Raw genomic sequence first — 24,235 nt, 5'->3', positions numbered from 1 at the left:
TTTCAGAGTTGTATGTAATGAAATGCCTCCGTGGGGGCTAAACAGAATGTCTTCTGCAGATCTACTAATGGAATTATTCCCTTTCCTGAATATATATTACCCACCCGTGAAATGCCCAGCAGGTCCCATTTATCAAACCCATGTCTCTTGCCCATGTCCCCCAGCAGATCAGATACCCATAAGGGTGTAGCTGAGGTCATCTTGTTTTCCATCCCAGCTTATTGAGTGTTGAATGCCACGTTTCAATCGTTAGGGCCGTAGGCCCCTCCGAGTGGTTAGTTTTGGATTTAGTGCATAGTGTTCATAAGCGTCCCCCAGGTTGTAAGACCAAGCGATCCATGCGGAAGGCTGGTTCCGTCATAGGTTGGTGTTGCCATTGGTTGATCGCTGTCAATTGCGCCGCCCGTAAGCGTGTTTGGATATCTGGAAGCGCAATTCCTCCATTGTACCATTCGAGGGTTAATTTGTTAAGGTTAATTTGAGGGACACCCCCATCCCACAATAGTGTTCTTACCTTACCCTGTATGGCTGTAAAATAGTTATCAGGAACCAGAAAGGGAGTGTTCTGTAAAATATATAAAAAAACGTTGCAGGGCCATCATTTTAAAGAGTGACTCCCTACCCAGTAAGGAGAGGGGGCGTGAGCGCCAATGTTGCACATCTTCCTTTAATCAGTGCGTGCACATTTTTGATGGTGAATAAATCTTGGTGAGGCGTGACGAAAACCCCTGAATATTTGACTCCCTCCATCACTACTTGTGCCTCAGTTGTTGGGCAAACGTGGTGTTGGTCCATATAGAACAAAGATTACTGATTTGGACCAATTGAACATGAACCCGGAGTATCTCCTGAATGTGGCAACAATATTTAGAATTCTAGGGATAGAGGACCAGGGCGAAGCCACATAGAGAAGAATGTCGTCGGCGTTTAATGATAATTTATCCTCCCAATCTGCCATCCAACGGAGGCCTCGTATCAGTGGGTCACCTAGTATCCATGCCGCCAATGGCTCCAGGACCAGTGCAAACAGGAGGGGGAGAGGGGGCAAACCTGCCTGGTTCCCTGATGAAGCGGAAATATCTGCTATACTCTCCCATTCACCACCACCTGCGCTAATGGAGGTGTCTCCAGGATTCTGACCCAGTCCCGGTGTTTAGTAGTACCATTATATGTGGCCACTCGATGGTGTCAATGGCCTTTCCTGTGATTTGTGATTGTATTTGTAGAGCGCAACGGTCGCTCCAGAAGGAGCATCCTGGCGCTGTTTCTGGGGGTATACAGTTATTTACGTAAGCAGAATTAGATGGCGGCCATGACATAGTCATCTGGAAGATTAAAAATCCAGGTTTTCAGTTGCTTCCTGAACTTGGATTCTAGAGTTTGGGATCTGAGGGTTTTAGGCATGGAGTTCCAGGCTTTGGAGGACAGATAAGTCAAGGTTTTGCCCCCTTTGGTTTTGAGGTTGAACCTAGCTATCTTTATTTGGTTGTCGTTGGAAGAACGTAGAGTCCTGGGAGGGTTGTAGTGGGGGTAGCGCCTGGTGAGGTATTTAGGGCCTGTGGAATGGAATGCCCGAAAGGCGATGGTTAAAATTTTAAAGAGTATTCTTTTGTGCAAAGGTAGCCAATGAAGAGTTTTTATGGCATCCGATGCAGAGGTTTTCCTGGGCAATTTTAGAACTAATCTGGCTGCTGAATATTGTACACTTTGCAGTTTTTTTGTGTAGATTTTTTGACTCCTGCCATCAGACTATTGCAGTAGTCTAAGCGGGCGAGTATTAGAGCCACTGCTACCGTCTTTCTTGAGTCCGTGGGCAGGAAGTCGAAGAATTTTTTAAGGGATTTAATGATGCCGAAGCAGCATCCGGCAACCTTCCTGACATGTAGGTCAAAGGACAGCTCAGTGTCGAACAGGACTCCAAGATTCCTTGCTGTCGTAACGGTCAGGGGAGGAGCGGTGGAGCCCTCTGGCCACCAACGGCTGGGACAGAAATTGACATTTTTTCCCATTGGGAGGATTTCGGTCTTGCTGGCGTTACATTTGAGGTGATTTACTTCCATCCAGAGGAAAACTTCCTTTAGACAGTTTTTGAGATTCAGTTCGGCATTTATAGAGTTGTCCTCTAGCGGCACGATGAGTTGGGTGTCATCGGCGTATGAGGTAACTAGTATGCCAAATGATTCAATCAGAGAGATGAGTGGAATTAGGTAAACGTTAAAAAGTAGAGGACTCAGAATGGATCCCTGAGGGACTCCAAAGCGGACTTTCTTCTCTTTGGAAAGGAAGGGGCCCAAGGCAATGGTTTGGGATCTGTCTGTTAGGAAGGATGTTATCCACGCGAGAGCCACGTCTGAGATACCTATGTCCTTTAGTCTGCCTAGCAGTATAGAGTGGGAGATGGTATCGAAAGCCGCTGTGAGGTCCAGTAGAATCAGCACGGAGTTCTTTCTTTGGTCCTGAAGCAGCTTTATGGAGTCTGTCAGTTCAATTAGTGCTGTTTCTGTGGAGTGATGAGGGCGAAACCCTGATTGTTGGGGGTGGAGGATGTTGGAGGTTTCTATGTGGCTTTTTAATTCTCTGTAAACCAGTTGTTCGGTGATTTTACCCAAGACCGGGAGGAGTGATATTGGACGTAGATTGGAGAGGTCTGAGGGTGATTTATTATGTTTTTTCATCAGTGGTTTTACAATACCTTGTTTCCATTTTCGTGGCACAGTGCCTGTGTTGAGAGGGGAGTTTACGATCTTATTTATAATAGGATTCACCACATCAATTAGCTGATGTAGGATTCTAGGAGGGCAGGGGTCTGAGGGTGCGCCTGATTTACAGGCTAGGATTACTTCACGAGTTTGGGCTAAACTGACCGGAGTGAAAGTTTTCAAAAATCCAATGGAGTTTTCTCCCTGTTTGGAGGGGGTAGCGGGAAGTGGGGTTAGATGTGTGGGAAAATTTTTCTGTATTGAGTCAATTTTCTCCTCAAAGAAGTCCGCTATTTGATTGCAGAATTCTTGGGATGGGGGTATTTCAGGCTGAAGTGCTCTAGGATGGGTAAAGGTTTTAACTATTGAAAACAAAGTCTTTTGTTTTTGTTTGGCTTCTTTGATAGCGTTGTTATAGAAATCTTTCTTGGCAGTTTTTATGTTGGTATGATAGGCCTTCCTCAGCTGGATGTAGGAGTTTCTGTCTGCCGAATTGTAAGTTTTGCGCCAGTTGCGTTCACCTTTTTTACATAACAGATGGATTTTAGCTAAATCTGGAGTAAACCAGGGGGCATTAGTTTTGCATCTTTTCTCCCTTCCTCGGGGGCGTTTGGGTGGTGCACGTATTTTAATCTCGTGTTGTATCCAGTTTTGGAAGAGTTCTGAGTCGTGATCTACAATTCCCGTCAGACTGGGGGTCTGAGTCTGGATGATAGGAGTAAGCTTAAAATTTTTCTCTACCTTTTTCCAGTTAACATGATTATCAAGAGGTGGCTTGGATATGATAGAGATCTGGGGGCGTGGGACTTTGATGCAGAATGGGATCAGACTATGGTCGGTCCAGATAAGGGGTACTGGAGATTGGGTTTCTAGGAGGGGAAAGTTCGTACATACCCCATCAAGTATGTGTCCAGCTTGATGCGTGGGCTGTTTGATCAGTTGTTGAAGATTGAAAATTTCCAGGGTCTGATGGAAATTAAGAGCCTGAGGATCTGCTATGGAGTCGAGGTGCAGGTTAAGGTCCCCTAGGAGAGTAAAGTGTGGGTAACGAATGAGGAACTGACCTAAAAAGTCACTGAGAGAATCAAGGAATCTTGTTGCACTGCCCGGGGGGCGGTAAATTATTCCTCCTGAGAAGGAGGAGGTCTCGTTTAGTTTAATGGAAAATTGCGATTCTCCTATTTACATGACCAGAGAATCTGGATTTCATTAAAGACACGGAGGCTAACATTATGCATACAACTTTTAATGTAGTCCAAGCATAGCCGCATATGTCACAAAGCAAAAGTTCCAACTTAGAATACATATGAATCAACAATAGCATGAATCACTAGGCAATCAGCCTCTTTTAAATGTGGTGACAATGAAAAAGGAAAAGTCCAAACAAATCCAATGAAACATCAAACTTGAAGAAGGATGACGGAAGAAAACACCATCCACGATTGATCCACAGGTGTGAAATCAAGAAGACAAGTTATCTGCAAGGCAAAGAAAGGTTGTTAATAAATCCCAATAAAAGTATTAAGGACAAGAATAATAAACAATCATCTAAATAACAATTCCTGACAAAGGAAAGGATGTAAGTAATCCTGCAAAGGAAAATAATGTTTGTTTGTAAGTAAAAAATTCAAATAAGCATATCATAACATATATTATATATATATTATATCATTTAATCAACCACCCAGGGAAGGGTGGGAGGGATAATGTTAGCCTCCGTGTCTTTAATGAAATCCAGATTCTCTGGTCATGTAAATAGGAGAATCGCAATTTCATTACAAGACCGGAGGCTACCATTATGCATGTTGGTAGCCATGTAAATCAACATCAGACATGTGAGAAACAGGTTTGCAATAATGATGAGCAAAGGTTCTAGAATTAGACCAATCAGCAGCCTTTAGAATATCATCTAACTTACCACCTGAGCAGAATGACTTACTGGCCATTGCGCCTCTAATAGAATGTGGTTTAAAAATATTCAGATTGATTCCAGGAAGTTTCATGACTGTTTTAACCCATCCAGCAATAGAGCTAGAAGAAATTCCTTTATGGGGTTTAACAAAAGAGAGGAGTAACTGAGATACATTCAAAGGACGAAGAGAGTTCATTCTCACATCATATTCTTTCATACATTGAACAACACAGAGTTTAGTGCAAGTATCAAAACGAGGATAGAAAATAGAATCTGACATGGTTTTAGTTCTTCTATGTATTTCAAATTTGACTCCAAACATATCGTAAGATCTAAAAGAAATATCTAGAGCTTTAACATCAGAGACTCTAATGCATGAAATTAAGCAAAGAAGAGTAGCTAATTTGATAGAAAGATTCTTCCTGCTGAGAAGAGAATTAACTGGCCAAGAACAAAAAAGGTCAAGAATTAAATTAACATCCCGAAGAGATTGATAGCTAGGTTGAGGAGGTCTTCTAAGTCTGATACTTTTAAGTATTCTACAAATATTAGGATTTTTACCTACCGTTTTATTGTTAATTAGAGAATGTCCTGCAGAAATAGCAGATCTAAAACAATTGAGAGATCTGTAACTTGAACCTCTATCGAATTGTTCTCCAAGAAAATTAACTATATCAACAATAGGTGCCTCCACGGGATCCAAGTCCCTTTCCAAGCACCAACGTGACCAGACTTTCCAAATGTTGTTGTACCCGTAATGTGTTCCAGGGGCCCATGACTCTCCAAGGAGAGTTGAAGCTGTTGACGAAAGTCTAGCGAGATCGTTAGACTTGGGATGGCCAAAAAGGAGTTACTAGGACAATTGAGGATCGTTCTTGTCTCACTTTCTGAAGGAGTCTCTGGATCATTGCAAATGGAGGGAAGGCATAAGCGTTGATCCCTACCCAAGGTTGGAGAAAGGCATTCACTGCTAGAGCACCAGGATCGGGCATCCAGCTGAAATAAGATATCAATTGGGTAGTCCATCTGCTCGCAAATAAATCTATTTGGGATGGGCCCCAGAAATGATTGAGGGAGTTGAAAACAGAAGCGTTGAGCTTCCAGTCGCTGTAATCCAAGATGAATCTTGAATTCCAATCTGCGCAAAGATTGGATTTCCCTGGAATGTATTCTGCTCTCAGAGAGATTTTGTGTTCTAGGCAGAAAAACCAAAGCTTCTTTGCTAGAATGGAGAGGTCTTCTGACTTGGTCCCTCCTAGACGGTTTATGTAAGCAACGGCAGACATATTGTCCATTTTCAATATGACTGATCTTCCTTGAAGAAAGCGTTTGAAGCTCATTAGAGCATAAAGTCCTGCAGTTAATTCTAGATAATTGATGTGGTGCAGGGACTCTTGTTGGGACCAAATTCCTCCAGTGTTCTGGTTCTGTAGACAAGCACCCCAGCCATGAAGGCTGGCATCCGATTCTAGAATAAAATCTGGTGCTGAACCAAAGATCGCTCTCCCATTCCATGCATCTAGATTGTCTAAACACCATGTTAAGTTCTAAGATTGCATCTGGGTTTAAGGAAATTCGATCTCCGTACCAAAGACCTGACCTGAGAGCTCTTGCTTTTATTCTCTGAAGGGCTCGATAATTCAGTGGTCCCGGAAAAATGGCCTGAATGGAGGAAGATAGAAGGCCTAGAAGTCTTGCTAGTTCTCTTAGGGAGAGATTTTCTTGTTTCAATACATGTCTTATCTCCTTTATTATTTTGGCAATCTTCTTGGGAGGGAGAAGGAGAAGACATTCTGTTGTGTCTACTGTGAAGCCCAGGAACTCCATCTTCTTTGAGGGGACTAGAATGGATTTTTCCCAGTTTATGATAAAACCCAGACTTTCTAAGAGGTCTATAACTGTCTTCAGATCTTTGATGATTTGAGCATAGTCTTGAGAAAGAATCAGGATGTCGTCTAAGTAAATGATGAGACAAATCCCTTTTTCTCTTAGACATGAGGCAACTGCTCTCATTACCTTGGTGAAACACCATGGGGCTGAAGAGAGGCCGAAGGGGAGAGCCTGAAATTGAAAGAGATGGTTTTTCCAAATGAACTGAAGCAAGGGTTGGTGTTCCTTTGTCATGGGAATTGTAAAGTAGGCGTCCGTCAGATCTAATTTGACTAGCCAGTCTCCTTCTAGTAAGAGGTCTCTGAGAAGATGGATGCCCTCCATCTTGAAATGACGGTAGACAAGGAATTTGTTGAGTTCCATGAGATTTATAACCGGTCTCCAACCTCGTCTTTCTTTTCCACAAGGAAGAGAGTATTTATGAATGTCATAAATTCCTTGGGTACCTCTTTTAGCATTGAGGAAATTTCTTCTTCTATGATTTTTTCTTGATCTAGTGTAAGGGGTGTCGGTCTTGGAAGAGAGTACTGTATTGGAGTCTTGGTGAAATCTATACAAAAACCTTGAACGGTGTTCAGAACCCAGGGATCTTGTGTGATAATTTTCCAATTGTGGTAAAAGAATCTTAGTCTGCCACATACTTTTGGATTCAAAGAAAGGGAAGGGGAAGGAGTACTCACTTGAGGGGTGGAGTCAGCAGGTGCTCCTCGTGCTCGGAATTCTCTGGAGCGGAAACCTCTTCCTCTGGGTGGATAAAACTGTGGTTAGTTGAGTGGTTGGTACCCTCTACCAAAATTGCCTCTGTTTCTTGGGAAGGGGCGTCGATTAAAGCGGCCGGAAGATTGCCCCCTTCTTCCAGCCCTTCCAAAAAGGTTGCTGTTGTAGTTAAAAACTTTTTTCATGTTTTGATGCGCTCTATCTAAAGCGGTAAAGGTTGATACATATTAAAACTTCTCCAAAAAGTAAACCTTTTGGATTAATGGAGGTTTCTTTTTCAGCCATATCGATTAATTTTGGACTAATTTTATTGAGGACTACTCTTCTTCTTTCACAATTAAGTCCTGCGTTGGCATTTCCTAAGAGGACAAGTGCTCTTTGGCTCCATCCTCGAATGGAGTGTGTGTCAAGAGGGGAACCATTAAGGTAACTCTCCTCAGCTGCGTCGATTATTTTAGTAAGTGGACCTAGGATGTCGAGAACTTTATCTTGGCAGAGCTTAAGCGACCTTTCCAAGCCTTTGCGTGGGTCTCTTCTTAATTTAAAAAGATAAGTAATTAGTTCCGGATCAAGGTTAGGAGTTTGACAGACTTTACCTTCAATTGAAGGTCTAGTGCATTCTGCCCTCAAAAGATTGCAAGTTTCCCTTTCTAAAGGGTTCCTAATCCATTTAGATATGAATTTAGAAACGTGCTCATGTGGAGTCCACTCTGAGCTTCTAGGATGTTTAATGTTAAAAGGGGAGAACATTTCTTCCCCTAAACGGTCCAAGATACTACCTTTTGAAGATGAAGGACCATTGTCGTCATTCAAGAGAAAGGAATCAATATCTTGATCGTCCTCATCTAGGTCAAGAATATATTTGTCAGGAAATTCTGAGCCATCAATATCACTTGGATCATTATCTAGAGCACTTTGGTGAATTGTGCCGCGAGGGACACCCATCAAATTTGTGCCGCTAAGGACACCTTTCAGATTTGTGCCGCTAAGGACACCTTTCAGATTTGTGCCGCTAAGGACACCTTTCAGATTTGTGCCGCGAGGGACACCTGAGGCAAATTAGGTGCGAGGACCTCCTGTAAAATTTGAGGTGCTACGTCCTCCCGTGCTCTCTGGGGTATAATCAATATTATTACTTTTTTTTATGCCTCTTACCCCTTTTTTCGGTGAGATCATTAATCTCAGCTATGTCCAAGTCAGATAGGTCATCATTATCATGGATCAAGGGTCTCTTAGATGACATAACTTGGGAGAGAGTAGAAAACATACATGATTTCATCTCCTTGTGGATAAGTTTTTTGATGGCATCATTATTAAAATCAGATTCAACAGTAATACTGTGAATTGAATCAGAATCTGACTCAGACATATTTTGAATTGAAAAAATAAATATATAAGAATGTCTGAAGCTTATATAGAATTCTTATCCTTTCTCTATAAACTTTCTATATATGTACAGCCTTTTTTTTTATATGTTTATAGTAATCTTTTCAATATATATATTTATATATATCCTCTCCCTTTTTTTTAATTTTTAATTTTATTTTTTAATATTACCTTCAAATTACTTTGTAAATATCAATCCTAATAGACTGATTATGGGAGGGAGGCGAGGGTAACACGGATAAATAATTAGATAAATTCACAAAGCGTCGTACCTCACAAGGTTTTGACAAAGTCTAAGGTATTGGGCACAATTATGAACGTCTGGGAGATTGTTCTGAAAATAAAAGCGGGTCACTGTGTTTTTTGAATAATTCGCGCGCGAGAGGAAAGAATTATAACTTTAAAATAAAGACAACTACAGGAAAGGAAAGCGGAAGCCAACCTCCGTAAATTGGAGGTTGGGGGTCTGGGTATAAGGAGTAAAAAAGTGTTACTCTACCTTATAAGATGGTATATAAAACAGGTACATTGTATATATGTGTTAATCAGTATATAGTAACAAATATAGATTAATAATTAAATACAAGTCTTAAACATGAAATTACAATATTATAAAGAGCTAAGTAAGGAGGTGACTTATCTTGCTTGGAGCCGCATTTAAAAGAGGGTGATTGCCTAGTGATTCATGCTATTGTTGATTCATATGTATTCTAAGTTGGAACTTTTGCTTTGTGACATATGCGGCTATGCTTGGACTACATTAAAAGTTGTATGCATAATGGTAGCCTCCGGTCTTGTAATGAAATCCGAGTCCTTCTATGCCTTTGAGGGGGTCTAGGTTGAATGTATGGCATTTAAGGTGGTTTCTTAACACCAATGCCACTCCCCCGCCTCTCCCCTTCAGCCTGTCCTGCCTGAAAATGGTATAGCCTTGTGGGAGGGCGATGGCTAGGTCTGGATTACTGTTATCAGTAAGCCAGGTTTCGGTAATGAGGATGCAGTCAAGATCTAAATCGAGGATAAGATCTTTGATGTCTTGGCGGTGGTTGCACATGGAGCGAGCGTTGATCAGCCCTCCTTTAAAGTGCGACAATATGTCGACCAAGTCGTCTGGGGAGGTCTTTGTCGTGGCTGGGGACCCTGCAGAGCTCCACCTACAGAGCTTGCAGCTAAAGGGCCCTTTGATGTTGCTCATTTCTACCTTGCAAGTACAGCTATTTTCTATGCGTAGACTATGAAGAAAGTCAGGCTGGTACCTTATAGTGGAAGGGTCTTGACCTGAGCTTCCTGCGCCTGGCGCGTTCTTGGCGCGGACGGGCGCAGACGGGCTTGCCTTTGGCGCGCAAACGGCGCTCCCGCTGCGCTCGTCCGCTGCGCTTCTTGTCCATGCACATATTTAACGGAGGGGGGGGCGTGGCCAGCGAGCCCGGCGGCGATGGCGGCCGCTAGAGTAGCTGTGAGCGTGACAGCGTCTAAATCGGCTGTGCGCTAAGTGCAAATGGGCTTCTGCCTCGAGATCAGTCAAAAGAGGTATGCTTGGTATATTTTAAAATACAATGGAAAAATGACAATCAAAGTTTTAAAAACGTAAATACAATGCGTACCGCCAGCTCCCGGCTTCCGCCTCAGGAGTGGGATCAAAGGTCTCTAAGGACGCTTGTAGTCAGCGCCTTTTAAGCAGGGCGAGGGGGGCGTGGCCAGCGAGCCCGGCGGCGATGGCGGCCGCTAGAGTAGCTGTGAGCGATAGGACTACTACATCTTCTTGGATCCTATTTATGCGTCCTAAAACCATGTGCAGATGACGCATATTGAGAGCTGTGTTTCTTCCTGGCAGAACCCGGATTAGTCCGGGTGTACAAGCTGGGAAATTATCGGAATAAGGCGGAGGGCCAACAGATTGGCCAGGACTTTCGCCTCTGCGTTAAGTAAGGATATGGATCGGTATGATCCACATCGATCTGGTGATTTGCCTTCTTTGTGTATTACTGCAATTGATGCCAGTCTTTGGTTTCTAGGTAGAACACCCATCTCCTCACTCTCTTTATACATTTCAAGCAGATGGGGTACTGTATACTTGGGGCCGATTGCGATGTAGGACGGACCGGAGTCCATCTGACATCACTCTGGAGATGGAACCAAATGGCCTCCTGTCGTCGGTTCCAGGCCAGCAATTGGCATGCGACCGAACCCTGTTCGGTCTCAATCCTATACTTTGCTATGGGAACATGCATTCCGAACAGAATGCATGCTCCCATAGCAAAAAGCAGAGGTGCCATTCAACCCTGCACCCCGTGGTGCCTGCCACCGGGTGCACAGATCAACAGGGAGGCACCATAGGGGCCCCCTAGGCTGCCTTTTGGGGGTCTTACATCCATGGGGGCCCTGCTGGGGGCCGCCAAAGCTGTTTCCCAATGCCTTTATGTGCCAGAAAGGCTGGCACAAAAAGGCAGTGTGGCACAAAAAGGCAGTGGGAAACTGCCATCGTAATCCCTCAGACGGAAAGATCCAGCCAGGGGATTACTGCAGGGTTTCCGGATGACAGACGGACTCTCTGAGCTCGTCGGAAGCCATTCGAAATCCGAGTCGGATTCCCTTCCGACCGAGCCTATCGAAATGGCTCTGTCGGAAGGGATTCCGAACAGTAGATAACAATGCGGGTATAAGGGTTCCGACCGACAGTCGGAGCCCTTCCTACCCACATCGTAATCGGGCCCTTAGTCGTGATTTTGTATCATTCAATTGGTATTCCATTAGGACCCAATGCCTTCCCCGATGCAAGCGCAGCTATGGCTTGCGTCCCCTCCTCGGGGGTTAAATCCTCATTTAGGCGTTTATCTGCAGTTGTTAGTATTGGTTGGGGTCTGTTTTTAAGGAGTTCCAAGGCGTCTTGAGTAGTAGTAGTTGTCCTCTCTGAAGAGTAAATATGCTCATAGTGGGAAGCAAATGTTTCTGCTGTTTCTTCGGGATCAGTTTATCTTTCAGCCCTTGACTGAATAGATGCAACCCAACGGCTTGCTCTCTCCCTCCTCTCCAGCCAAGCGAGAAGTCTACCCGCCTTATTACCTTGTTCTTATATCCGGTGTTGCACTAGTTTAATTGTGGCCACGGCCACCTCTGTAGTTAGGTCCTTATATTCTTGTTGTTTAAGGGTCCACAAGTGCAGTTTGTCATCATCGTCTACTCTAGTCAATTGTGCTTCTAATTTTAGGATGTCGCGTTCTAACTCCTCTACCTCTTTTCTTTTATCTCTCTTGTGTCCCTCCATCAGGGAGAGGGCCTGTCCTCTTGTTACCGTTTTATACACCTCCCCTAGTGTCACTGCTGAGGTCACCGAGTTTATGTTATCACTGAAGTATTGTTTCATCGCTTTTGTAAGCTCTTTCTTAAAGCTCGGCCTCTTGAAGTGAACAGGGTTAATGGCAATAGTGTCCCTTCTCATACTATATCTCATCCAGATTGGGGAGTGATCCGAAATCCCCCGAGGTAGGTGTCTTGCGTGTCTAAAGGCAGATAGTTGTGGTGCTAATGAGACTAGTAGGTCAATACGTGAGAGGCTGCTGTGAACACTTGAGTGGAAAGTGAATTATCGACTAGTTGGGTTAAATGTTCTCCAAATACTGACCAGTCCCAGGGCATTGAAGAACTCTGCCAACCTTGTTTGCGTCAAGTGTGACATTCTTGCCAGTAGTTGATCTAGTGTCTTTTAGTATCATGTTGAAATCCCCGTCCATGAGTAAGTGTCCCATGGGTAGTTCTAACACAAGTGTCCCCAGGTCTGGGAGTGTTGCGGTGTGTAATGTCGGAGGAGTGTATATTGAAAGAATATTAATCATTTCTCCCTCCCTTTTGTCCAGAAATTGCTGCATATCTGCCCACCTTGTCTTCCCACGTGTTCTGTATGATAATTGGGAAATGCTTCCTGAGGAGAATGCCCACTCTTCTGGACCCAGATGTGAATCCCCACGTGCTACCATTTTATATCCCAGCTGTCCATTGCCTTGCATGCATTGCCAAATAGGTGTGTTTCTTGCAGGAGAACGCCATCTGGGGAGTGTCTTTCCAGAAACTGGAGTACTACTCCACGTTTAATTTTGTCCCCTAGGCCATTTATGTTCCATGACATTAATCTGATTTCCGGAATAACACGATTAGCCATGCTTGAGAACATTCATGGTGTCCATGCACTGGGCCCCTGGTAAATCTACCTTACTTCTTGTGTACTGCTCTTGGTGTAGGCGTCAGGTATGCCTGTTGCGTTATTCCTTGTAGGATTATGTTGGTGTCTCAAATGTAATGTGTAAACATTACAATTCAATTACCCCCACCCCTAAAACTTTACCCCACAAATAAACTCCCCTCCCTGCATCCCTGCTTGACGAGGCCATTGTTGCCCGCCACCAAATTAGCAGAGCTCCTGTCGCCCCCCCCCCCAACTTCGTAACCTTTTTTAGAGGAATGAGGACCACCTCCCCCACCGGCACTCCCCCCTTGGAGAAAATCATCTCGTCTCCCAGGCCCCAAGGATGGGACAACAACCATGTCACCCATCGTTACTCTCACCCAGCCCTCGGTTGTGTCTATTCTCAGTCTTCATCTTGGGAACCTCTTAGGAGCTTCCTGCTCACTCATGGGCCTTGTTTCTTTGCATACAGCCGTAACGTGTATTTCCGATTGCAGAAGTCCAGGTCAGTTCCACCACTTAGTCCCCATGGTGAGTTGTGGATAACTCCTCCCCTTGGTTTCTAACCATGGTGTTGTGTATAGATGATGTTGCATAGTTTGCAGATGAAGACCAGGCAATAAATTGTAATCCTTATAAAATACCAACGCTTGCGTCTTCACCGATTGTGGGATTTAGAGAGACTCCTTAACTTCCAACTTCAAGAGATTCCATGACCGGTTTGTCAGGTTCCAGCTATCACTAACTCTGAAAAACATTACTTGAAAGGGGGAGAAACAGCTGTTTTCCCTTTTTCTTCAAAGGCTACAATATGGACTGTGGGCTAAGAAATATCTACCTAGATGCAACCGCCAAATTATGGGGAATCCCTCGACATGGTGCCCATACTCCAAAATTCAGTTGCACACTATCTCATGATTTTAAAGGAATGTTAACCCCTCATCAGGATCCTGAATGGCACCCATTTACCCGACTGACATTAGTTCAGAGCTTAGCAAATAGAATGTATAGTTACATGCATTGTGAGTTCCCGCACATGAGTCTTTGTATGCAGTTGGGTGTGGAAGTAGATATTCCTGAGAGTGTGCCACAGACGTACTGCAAATTTGGCAGGAAGGGGAAAGGGGCATATCCAGGCTTCACGACGGAGTTGTTTTACTCCTATATTTAGATAAGTGCTGCAGATGTTGCAAGGTGTTTTCCCAAGTGTATTTCTGTTGATCCACCAGTGCGATCCTTATCACTATTTTAAGGTGCCCTCATCAAACACAGAACACATGATTTTGTTTCAGAGTACACTCCCCAGGTGTTGTATGAAGAGTAGGTTTGGGACTTTAATGTTGCCAGAACAGACTACGTCCACGCTTGCAACACTTGCCCTGCATCCCTTTAGGGATGTAGATGTGACAAACGAAATGTTACAGATTTTTTAGACAAATTAGGGTAGGAGTGTCAAGACTAATTTAATGGGGTGTATCTCATATTCAGGTATTTTATTTTTGTCATTATGTACTATTATAATTCTTGTCTGATTTGCAATAGATTGGTGCACAATATAGTCTAATCCAAATAAAATACCAGCAATAGTGTGCACACTGATTTTGTGGGTTCCACACTACCTTATCTTCCAATTATTGAAGGTCCTTTGACAGTTTGGTCCGGTTTCAAGAACATCTAAATGTCATGATTATAACACAGAGAAAGGAGTGGGAAATACCTGTCTGTGTTGCCTCTCTCTGCAAATGTCACCATATCCTCTAACACAGTGGTTCCAAAACTTTTGACTCCCGAGGACCCCCATTGAGTGACCACTGGAAGCCGGGGGCCCCCAAGCAATTTGTATGAGTTAAATTTCAAATATTAAAACAGTAATTGGAAAAAAATACACACCTGTGCCCACAAGACAAATACTCAAAGTACTAAGGATTTTGGGGCCAGATGTACGACTGTTTCATTTAGCGCCTCGCAATTGGCAACACATTGCGAGTGGCAAATTGCGAGTCGCTAAATGAAAAGTACAACAGTGTGTTTAACACTGTTTGGGATTCTCATTGGGGTCACAAATTGTCAGGTTCATTAATATTAATGGGCCCGATTCACAGAACTAACTTAAGACACAATCCTAAACTTACTACTTTTGGTATTCACAGAAGTTAGGATTTTGTCTTAATTTTGTCTTAAGACAAATTTAAGAGAGGCTTAAGATAGACTTAAGTTAGGACTTTGTCTTAAGTCTGTCTTAAGTCTGTCTTGAGACAAACTTAAGACAAAATCCTAACTTCTGTGAATACCAAAAGTAGTAAGGTTATGATTTTGTCTTAAGTTAGTTCTGTGAATCGGCCCCAATGAGCCTCTCGCAATTTGCGAACCCATTGGGAATGCCAGCCCTCCCAGCGACGGTGGCCTGCTGGGCTCTGCAGGCCACCATGTCTGGGGCTGCTTTTAAATAAAGCAGTTAAAAAAAAAAACGCAGCCCGTTTACCATGCATTTAAAAAAAAAAAAAACAAGAAAATGAAACTATTTCGTTTCATTTTCTAAGGGCAGGCAGAAGTGCCTGGGACCACTGCCTGCCCTTAAAAAATAATTAATTTTGCATGCATTTGCAAAGGGGAAGGGGTCCCTGGGGACCCCTTCCCATTTGCGAATGCATTACCATATACCTGAAGTAGGTGGTAACTGCGAGTGTTTTGTGACCACAAAACATTTGAACATGGTTTTGAGACTCGCTATTTGGAAGGGAATGCCTCTTCCAAATAGCAAGTTGCAAAACCTGTTTAGCGAGTCGCAAACAAATTGCGACTCACAAAATAGGCAATGTACATGGCCCAATACGTTTTTGCAGGTGAAAGCGGGTTCACAAACCCGTTCGCGCATATAAAAACGGATCGTACATCTGGCCCGTAATAATTTATGTTGAAGTAACAGCCCCTCTGTCACATGTATTTCATTTTATTTTATAGCACCTCTCGTACCATTGTAGGATGTCAGAGCACTTTACATCACACACATATAGAGACATTGAATCATACATGTAAATCAGTGTGTATATAAAATGTTTAAAAAGAGTGCTTGGTCTGAAAAAACACAAACTCAGGATTCAGAACATAACACAGTGGCTAGCACTGACTTAAACATTAAAAATGTATTTCCACCCAAATAAATCTTTCTAGCAGCATCAGGATAATGAATAACTGGGAAAAAACATAAGTTACTAACTGGTACCATGTAGTCTGCAAGCAGCTCTTTGATGACAGTTTATAGGTCACTGTTCTAGATTACGATTGTCACTTATGAAGTGCACAGTAACGAAAGAATCTCTGTGACAAAAGCAGTAACCACGAACCTATGCACATAAAATGCTGCTTTTTAAAATGCATGTTGCACGTTCTTTGCAGTAGGCACATTAACCCTCTGTGCTACATTAGGTAAGTCAAAGCTGCCACTGAACAAAACTCTCCTCAGCTCCAGCAGGTACATTAATCACTGGCTTTATCTTGACACTTTTATTGTTGCTGGAAAGCTGCTAATTATACAAGAAACTTTTCTGTGCTTTTAAAACTGTTGCCTGCGGACCCCCTGGGAATGTGTCACGGACCCCTGGGGGTCCGCGGACCACAGTTTGGGAAACACTGCTCTAACAGATAAGGAGCTCTACCCAGATGACCCCCAAGTTATAGGGGTCTTGCAACAGGCTGTAGTTGGAACAAGTAAGGGGCGAGGAGTGTTAGATGGTAATGGAGCTCATGCAATCATTTCTGGAATGGAAATGAGACTCCCTCGTTTGTTTTTTTCTTGACCGTGTTGGTAATAGCATGCAGCCGTAGCATGTGTACTCTTTGGTTCACCCTGGAGTCACTGCGGTGTTATGTGGGCCCTACCTGGCCTGTTAGCACTTTGACATTCTTAGTGCTTATGGTGGCCCTGATAAAGTGCTGGCATGATGGGGCTTGGGTGCTTGTTATAACAGGCTGTCTGCTTCTTTCAGGATGAGTTGACTGCCGTCAATGTGAAGCAGGGTTTTGCCAATCAGCCTGCAATAACTGGTGATGAACACGGAAGTGCCAAAAATGTCAACTTTAACCCGGCAAAGGTGAGCATGTTCCACCATCGCTTTTTAATACAATACTTCAGCATGCAGCATGTACTGAAACTCTGTCCTAAAGAGCCCAGCTAAGAAATGTCATCTTCTTTTCCAGATAAGTTCAAATTTCAGTACAATCATCACAGAGAAGCTGCGGTGTAACACACTTCCTGATACTGGACGAAGGAAACCACAGGTGAACCAGAAGGACAATTTCTGGCTGGTGACCGCACGCTCCCAAAGTGCCATCAATAACTGGTTCACTGATCTCTCTGGGACCAAACCACTCACTCACTTGGCTAAAAAGGTATGTTCACCTTGATCAGTGTGTGCATGCGATAGGATCTTCACTGCCCTTCGTATCTAGATGCGAAAGGGTCAGTGAGCTGATTCCATGAATTGTCACAGTCGATCTGGTCTCTGTCATGTTGTGGATGGAGCTTGTGTGATTGGAAAGTCATGATGACCTGTGGAAGGCAGGTTTTTCCTCAAGCTCTATCTTCCTCTTTAATGCAACATTTGGACTCTTTGGAAAAATATTTTATCTTAGCAAATTTTTAGTTCAAATAGAGGCCACCAGTATTCGGTCTCACCTTCCCTGATCCTTCTGACTTGCCTGCATATCTCCCATAAATCTTCAGCTGTATCTGTAGATATCACAATTGTCCAGGTGGGCATGCTAACTGTACAGATCTTTATCTCTTTCGATCCTCCGAGCCTGCCTTCTAATTCCTCTCTCTAATTCGGTTACAACCTCCCATACCTGTCTCGAGTGTTGCTAACTGATTCTCAAGACATGTCTCCTTACGGCCTCTTCTGTTAATATCTTGATTCACCAGCATGTTTGCTGACTCCTCCACAGAGTCTCCAGAGGTGCCAACAGTACCCTCCCCTGAATCTTAAACTCTTTGCTGCTTCCCCCTTCTGTTATCCAGATGTATTTGGTTGGCTCCTTGTCCTTGTACTATTCCACTTACAGTATTCTCTGGGTATACTTGCTGGTTCTGCTTATCTGGTCCTTTAGGTTTGCCATTTACAGTACCTTCTAAAAGTAACACACCTACATAAATTAGGTTGTACTAAATATATCACCTGTTGGTGCTGGAAAAGGTCCCACCTACAGCAGCAAACTGAAAAAAAGGTAATTACCCAACAACTGCTTACTTGGGGTTTCTCATGGTGCATTGCAAATACTGTCATTCTGCCTTGATATCCCTCATATCCTGGACTGAGTGATTGGTCACACCTTAAAGTTGGAGACTCAGAGAAATGCCCTTCTGCATGCCCAGGTGCTGGCCTCATATTATTTATTGCTACATGAGGTTTCATGACTTGGAGCCCAAACAGTGCCCCCCCCTCCCCCTTTACCCATCCGACCTGTTAATGGCACATAATACCACCACCAACCTCTAGAAGCTCTGAAGTTGTACCTCTTAAGTAGGGTGGTAATTTTCTTTTCCAAGCCACATGGCCAGACTTTGCCAAACCTAGCTGTGAGAATATGGTTGTGTGTATACATCGTAAAAGCATCCAAAATATATGCAAGTCCAAGGTTTCGCTGTACGTTAGGGACTGGAGCACAGTAATACACAGTCACCAGGCAGTGGTGCAGCATTATAACAGGCAACAACCTGTTTTCATGATTGTGAGCAGGCTCCATTTTGTAAAAACCATTGCTGAATTCTTTTTGGCTAAAGGCAATGGGACTTCACATGAAAAACCTTTTGCGGTGACCATTTGTCAGTCTTGGGACCTAGTGGTGCTGTTTGTGAAGAATTGAAGTGTAATGCAACAGAGAAGCTAACTGGACGTGCATACCAGCAATGCAGGGACGTAAAACTCTTGTAGGTAGAAACAAACTGGGTCATGTGAAAAAAGAGACTTTCAAAATATGCACAGATTATTTGTTCTCTGTGGGATAAAGAGCAGACAAGCATATAACCGCCAGTTTTGTGAACACTTTTGTGTCCTGAGCAGACAACCATAGAATAGCCAGGTTTGTCAACACTTTTTTGTCCTGAACAGACAAGCCTATAACAGCCAGGTTTGTGAACACTTTTTTGTCCTGACAGACTTTTGACGAGTTGACGAACTAATTGAATACATAATGAAAATATATAATTAAATAGATATACATTTTGTGTCTGATCTGCATGGATAATAATTGCAAGACTAGAACAGAGGTCAGCTGAACGTATCAGTGTTTAAACAGTAGGTTGCGACTTGGGAGCATTTATGCAAGAATTTGACATTCACTTGAGCTGCACAGCACATATAGTTGTAAAGAGATTGCGAGTAAGTAAGCATTTCACAGGTGGTTTGCTGGAAAATATGGAAATTCATATTTTATACTTTAATGGTATTTTTCTTACTGTAATGTGAAACATTTTGAATGAGCCAACCATGTAAAAGGTTTAATGGGTTAGGGTGTATTGATGGAGCTCAGGGGAGTATGACTCTCTTGAATATCTAGAGCGGGCTTTTCCGACCAGTAGCGCATGAGCTGCTGTTAGCCCCCCAACTACCAGCATGAGGCTCCTCCCTGTGCAGCCCAGCCCATTAAATTAGAAACTTTGGCCTGGTTTAGCTAAGATATGTTTACACAATTAGAAAATGTGTGTATTTTCAGAACTCACTAGCTGACATTTGTAGAAAAGACATGAATTTCCCAAAATTATTTCATGCTGATATTTCAATGATAAAGTATGCTGCCTTGGAAAGACTTGTAGCTAAAATTATTACCGTGGTGATATTGACATTGCTTCTTTGGCTGTTGTGTTATCCATGATGTGGCATTTTTTGACAAATCTTATGATGCACTGAGGTCCTTGCTACTGGTAATCTTGCACAAGGACTCCAGTAAATGTTTTCTTGTCTGACGGTTTGACTTTTATTAAACATAAGTAGCTTTAATTACAGAAAAGGTCGGTGATTCCTCTTGAGCTAAAGGGTATGATGTGGTAGTGTCAATAAAATAGTGGCAAAACATTCATACTCAGTGTTTTTATTCTCTCACAGTAATGTTTAGCATGTTCAAAGTTTACAGGTGTGTGAAATTGGATTGCTATTTGAGGTGGGTAACCAACCCACCTCAAGAGCAGTCGCAGTAATTGTCAGGGTGAACAGTCAAAGTCAATACAAAGACAATACAAATCACAATCTGGATTAGAAAATAGAGTAAAATGTAATAAACAATGTGACACCAAAATGACAAAAATCCAATGAGGGCAACTGTAGATATGCATTTTTAAATTAAGTAGAAATGGCGCTAAAAAAGCACAAAGCGCCAATGATGGTCATTGGTCGCGGTAGAGTCATTGGTCACAGTAGACCAGGACCTAGGTGCAGTTTGACTCCGAGTGCATAGGAGCACGGATCGGTTATACCAACCAGGTTCGTTCTGGTCAAAGATTTTACCTTCTGACTTAGTCTTTTAAGGTCCAATCCACCACAGGATTACACTTCTAATAATGGCGCAATGGGTGCTGCAGTTCACTGGTGGCAACTAACCTCCAGGCCCTGGGACACTTGGCATCATATACTAGGGACTTATTGTTCAGATATATATGCCGAATAGGAATATGCCAAATAAACCATGTTTAAAGGGAAAGCAGAGGCACTTCACTACTGGTTAGCAGTAGTAAAGTGCAGAGTTCTAAAGCCAGCAAAAAATATTGGGTCCAGTAAAAGGTGGAAAATACAGGGGTAACCACGCCAAAAATATGCATTTCCTATAGCAGTGATAAGTTTTCGTTCTTACACGTACATATTGGAAAGTACTTCATCAAAATGCAGTTGCTTTTCAGAGGTATTTGTGAAGCGGATAGAGTAGAATTGATCCCCTTCTTGACAGACTGTATAGATTGTATATTCGTTTGTGATATGCATCACTATATTAGAAAACCGAAGGAATAAGAGAAAAGTTTGGGTTTTGGATATTGGCTGTTGGTAATGACTAGGTCAGCATTTTTCCACAATTGTGTCTGGGAGGCGGGTAGTTTGGGTGTGGCTTCTGTACTTTAAGAACCTTGCAAAACTGACAGGTGTGGTAGATTGTCAGGTGTCATTTAAAGATGAGGTATTTACAGGGTGAGAGGTTTGAGGAGGAGAGTGTGTTTGTTTCATGGAAACCTCTTCATCATTTCGTCTTTTGACGCAGTAGAGTGGTGTTGACCAGCTCTGCAAGAGGCACAAATCCATGGCGGTTTTGTGGTTAAGCTGGTTCTTTCAACAGGGGGTTTCTTTCAAGTGGTGTGGCTTGTCATTTGCTTTTACCCAGTTGTGAAAAAAGCATTTTAAACGAAGTGTGTGAACTGGTTTAGGGGGGTTGACTGGCATCACATGATTGTAATCATGTTTTGACTGATTTGGTTGTTGGTGGTTGTAGAATTATTTAATGTGCTTGTGATTTAGAGTTTTTCAATTATTGTGTGTTTTATTAGCTTTTTTGTGTTTCATTTGTCTTTTGGGAGGATGTTGTGTTTTTGACTGTTTGTGGCTAGTTAATTTATGTCTGAATTGTGTTTATGGTTAATACATTTTCTAAACACATATACTAAAAATAATTCTACGAGGATAGGCTCCATGGCCAATAGGCCTGTTACTGTGTTTTTATGATTGTTTATTGGAGGGAGGGAGATTGTTTATTTGTTCTCATAATTTATGGTGCGTTTGCATCTGCGCGCGTACTTAGTGGGCTAAATAATAGTACAAAATTAATGAAAAATAAATATGAATGAAAATGATTTGATGTAGAAGCTTATCAGATAGTCGATTTATTTGCAAGAGAATTCATCAGGCGGGGGTGAGTTTTTTCTGGGACGGACATAGACCTGCAAAAAAGTGTAAGATAAGGGGAGAGAGACTATAAATGCCTTCAAACCTGAGACTTTGCCAGTGGAAATGAAAAAGAGAAATATGGTTGTGTGAGCTGAAAGAGAGAGACCAAGGAGGGTATCAATATAAGAAACTAACACTGATTGAAGAGGAGCAGGACACTGCTGGAAGACCAATACATTTAAAGACTAGTATTCAGGACAAGAATACAGTGTAATACAAACATATGCTCCTAATAATAGAAAGCTGGAAGCAGCAAGTATGGAAAACGGAAGAGAGGAGAAAGAGGAATGAAAAATGCTACCAAAGATTTTAGATGGTGTGTGCTGGTGAAACAATAGATGCCAGGAAAGGCATCAACTGTGGGATGCAAACTGGATCCTAGATTATCTTTTAGGCAGGCTAAGGCATATTAAGTGGCAAAGCACTTGTGTACACTTGTCAATGGGCTAGTTAGAAACAGTTGAAATGCAGGAAGTGGTTTAGCAAATGTTAACAGGCGGTTAGATGGAGGGAATTAGGGTGTCCTAATTATGTATATAGATTTTGTTATCCATTCTGAGATGGCGCTTTGCATTTCTATTACCAAAGACAAAAAATCTGAGCAGTTCAGTGCTTAGAGCAAACTAAACGTTTTTCTTAGGCTACTATATCACACCTGTACATGAATAAGGAGGAGGCTGCCAAAATGTAGTTTAAATGAACCACAGGTATCACTTTGCGGGAATGTTTTCAATTCCACAGGGTTTTCAGGTGCAGTTTTAAGTGACATTGTTCTTAAACTAGAGGCAATTGTTTGAAACTTCCTTACATTTATAAATAAAGACCCAGGTACCTAGATAATGTTCCTGAATATCTGTCAGTCCGAAGCAGTGACTTTGAAATGCAGTACTAGCAGACGGTCTCCAACTATAGGCAAAATCTACTTAAAGCAACTTCTGAAAAAATGTTGGGCTGCCAAAGAGCCTAATGCCACATGTATACCAGAGTCCAGGCATGCAACTTTGCAATGGAAAGTCTGGTGCAGCAATAACGCAATATCCCGTGGTCTGGGTTTGCATGTGAATGAGGCCCAAGATAGTTCATCCCAGTTGTTACCTATAGGGTGCTGTATGCCAGTAACGCCTTAAAGCTATAGATGGTATTTAAACAGCCTTTTCACACACTGCAGTCGGTGCAGCTGAGATTGCAAAGTGAAGATGTTAAAACATATCTGTGGTGCGAAAATATATGTAACATTTACTTCTGTGCTCTCATTTCATAATGCTCTGCTGCCATATACTGGATAAATTCAGTGGATTTAAGTTTCAACTGAAAATCTGCATCTGTCTTGTGGATTTTAACCAGCAGTTGTCTGTTTAAATCCCAAACCGTAAATATGTACCTTTTAAATATGTTAATGTTTTTCATAAGTAAACATTTCTACAGTACTTGTCCCCCCACCTGGAGAGCGAGAGAGACTAAATACATATAGATTACATAGCTCTGTGGCCCTACCGCCCTCTCAAAGGCCTGTATGTTGGAGTCCCATCAAGCTTGACTTACCCCTTCTTTCTTCTGTCATTGATGAAAGATTATGAGAATGCGAGTGAAAATACCAGTCGCACTTCTTGTTATTAAGTCCTTAATTAAGTTAATCACAGTGCGGAACCATGTCCGAATGCAGTAACGGAAATAAATCTGGTCTATTTTCCCATATTATGTCACTCTATCCCTAAACCACATCACTAGACTACGTATTGAGTGATTCTAATTAAGCACACAGACCTGGGCTAATATGACTTCCAAGCAATTGGAACTATTTAAAGTATCTAGAATATTGAAGGTATTCAAATTCTTTTATAAGTCATTCAAAATCAAAATTCATAATTTAAAAAATGTTTGTAAATCATAAATGCTGTTGCATCTAAATCATGCCTTAATTGATGTTAATGTGTTTGTTACTCAATGACTTTTCATAAAAACTACTCTTTCCAATTATCTTTTCTTGTAAATCAAATCTAGAAACAAACCTCTATAAATAATAGTTAATAATACAAGATGGGACTCTTCTTTTTTTTATACTGACAACCTCTGAAGGAAGCATTGTGCCTACTCCGGGCTAGGGGACTTAATCCCCACTTTGGTGTGTTCTCCCTCCCTTTCTTTCCCCCTTAAACTTTTGTTTACTGTTATGTTGTTTCCCTTCTGGAGCCTACAGGTATGTCTGTTTACTATATCCACCTTAGTTGTTAATTATCTCAATGAAACAAGGTCATGAAAAAGTAGGAAAATCATTAAACATGAAAAGTCATAACGTTTATTACATCCTCTCAGGTTAACCATATCTAATGTGTTTCGCTATGTAGTAAATGTCAGCTCCAGTCACTACTCTTTATAAAGTTTCTACAACTTCTAATAATTTTGTATCTTAACTGGTTTAAGTTGTTTCCCAATGTGTTGAAATGTACAGCTTCCTGCTCCATTTTTATTGGTCATTCCATCTTGCCTATATGTTAGACTTGTTATTTCAAAAAGTGGAAAAACTGGGCAT

The 24,235-nt window shown here is 42.2% G+C and overlaps 1 protein-coding gene across 9 annotated transcripts in view; it reads left to right on the top strand.

Moving 5' to 3' along the window:
* The window catches only part of MED12 (mediator complex subunit 12), a 614,738-nt gene that overhangs the window by 74,499 nt on the left and 516,004 nt on the right, over positions 1-24,235 (top strand). For all 9 annotated transcript variants that reach the window (XM_078640219.1, XM_078640216.1, XM_078640215.1 and 6 more), the window contains exons 2-3: positions 16,771-16,875; positions 16,982-17,173. In XM_078640219.1, the coding sequence (XP_078496345.1) occupies positions 16,771-16,875; positions 16,982-17,173 (297 nt within the window). The remainder of the gene's footprint in view (positions 1-16,770; positions 16,876-16,981; positions 17,174-24,235) is intronic.

This window comes from Lissotriton helveticus, chromosome 4_2 (genome assembly GCF_964261635.1).
Source record: "Lissotriton helveticus chromosome 4_2, aLisHel1.1, whole genome shotgun sequence".
NCBI classification, from domain to species: domain Eukaryota; kingdom Metazoa; phylum Chordata; class Amphibia; order Caudata; family Salamandridae; genus Lissotriton; species Lissotriton helveticus.
Note: the sequence above shows the minus strand (reverse complement) of the source record. Positions and strands in the feature narration are given on the sequence as shown.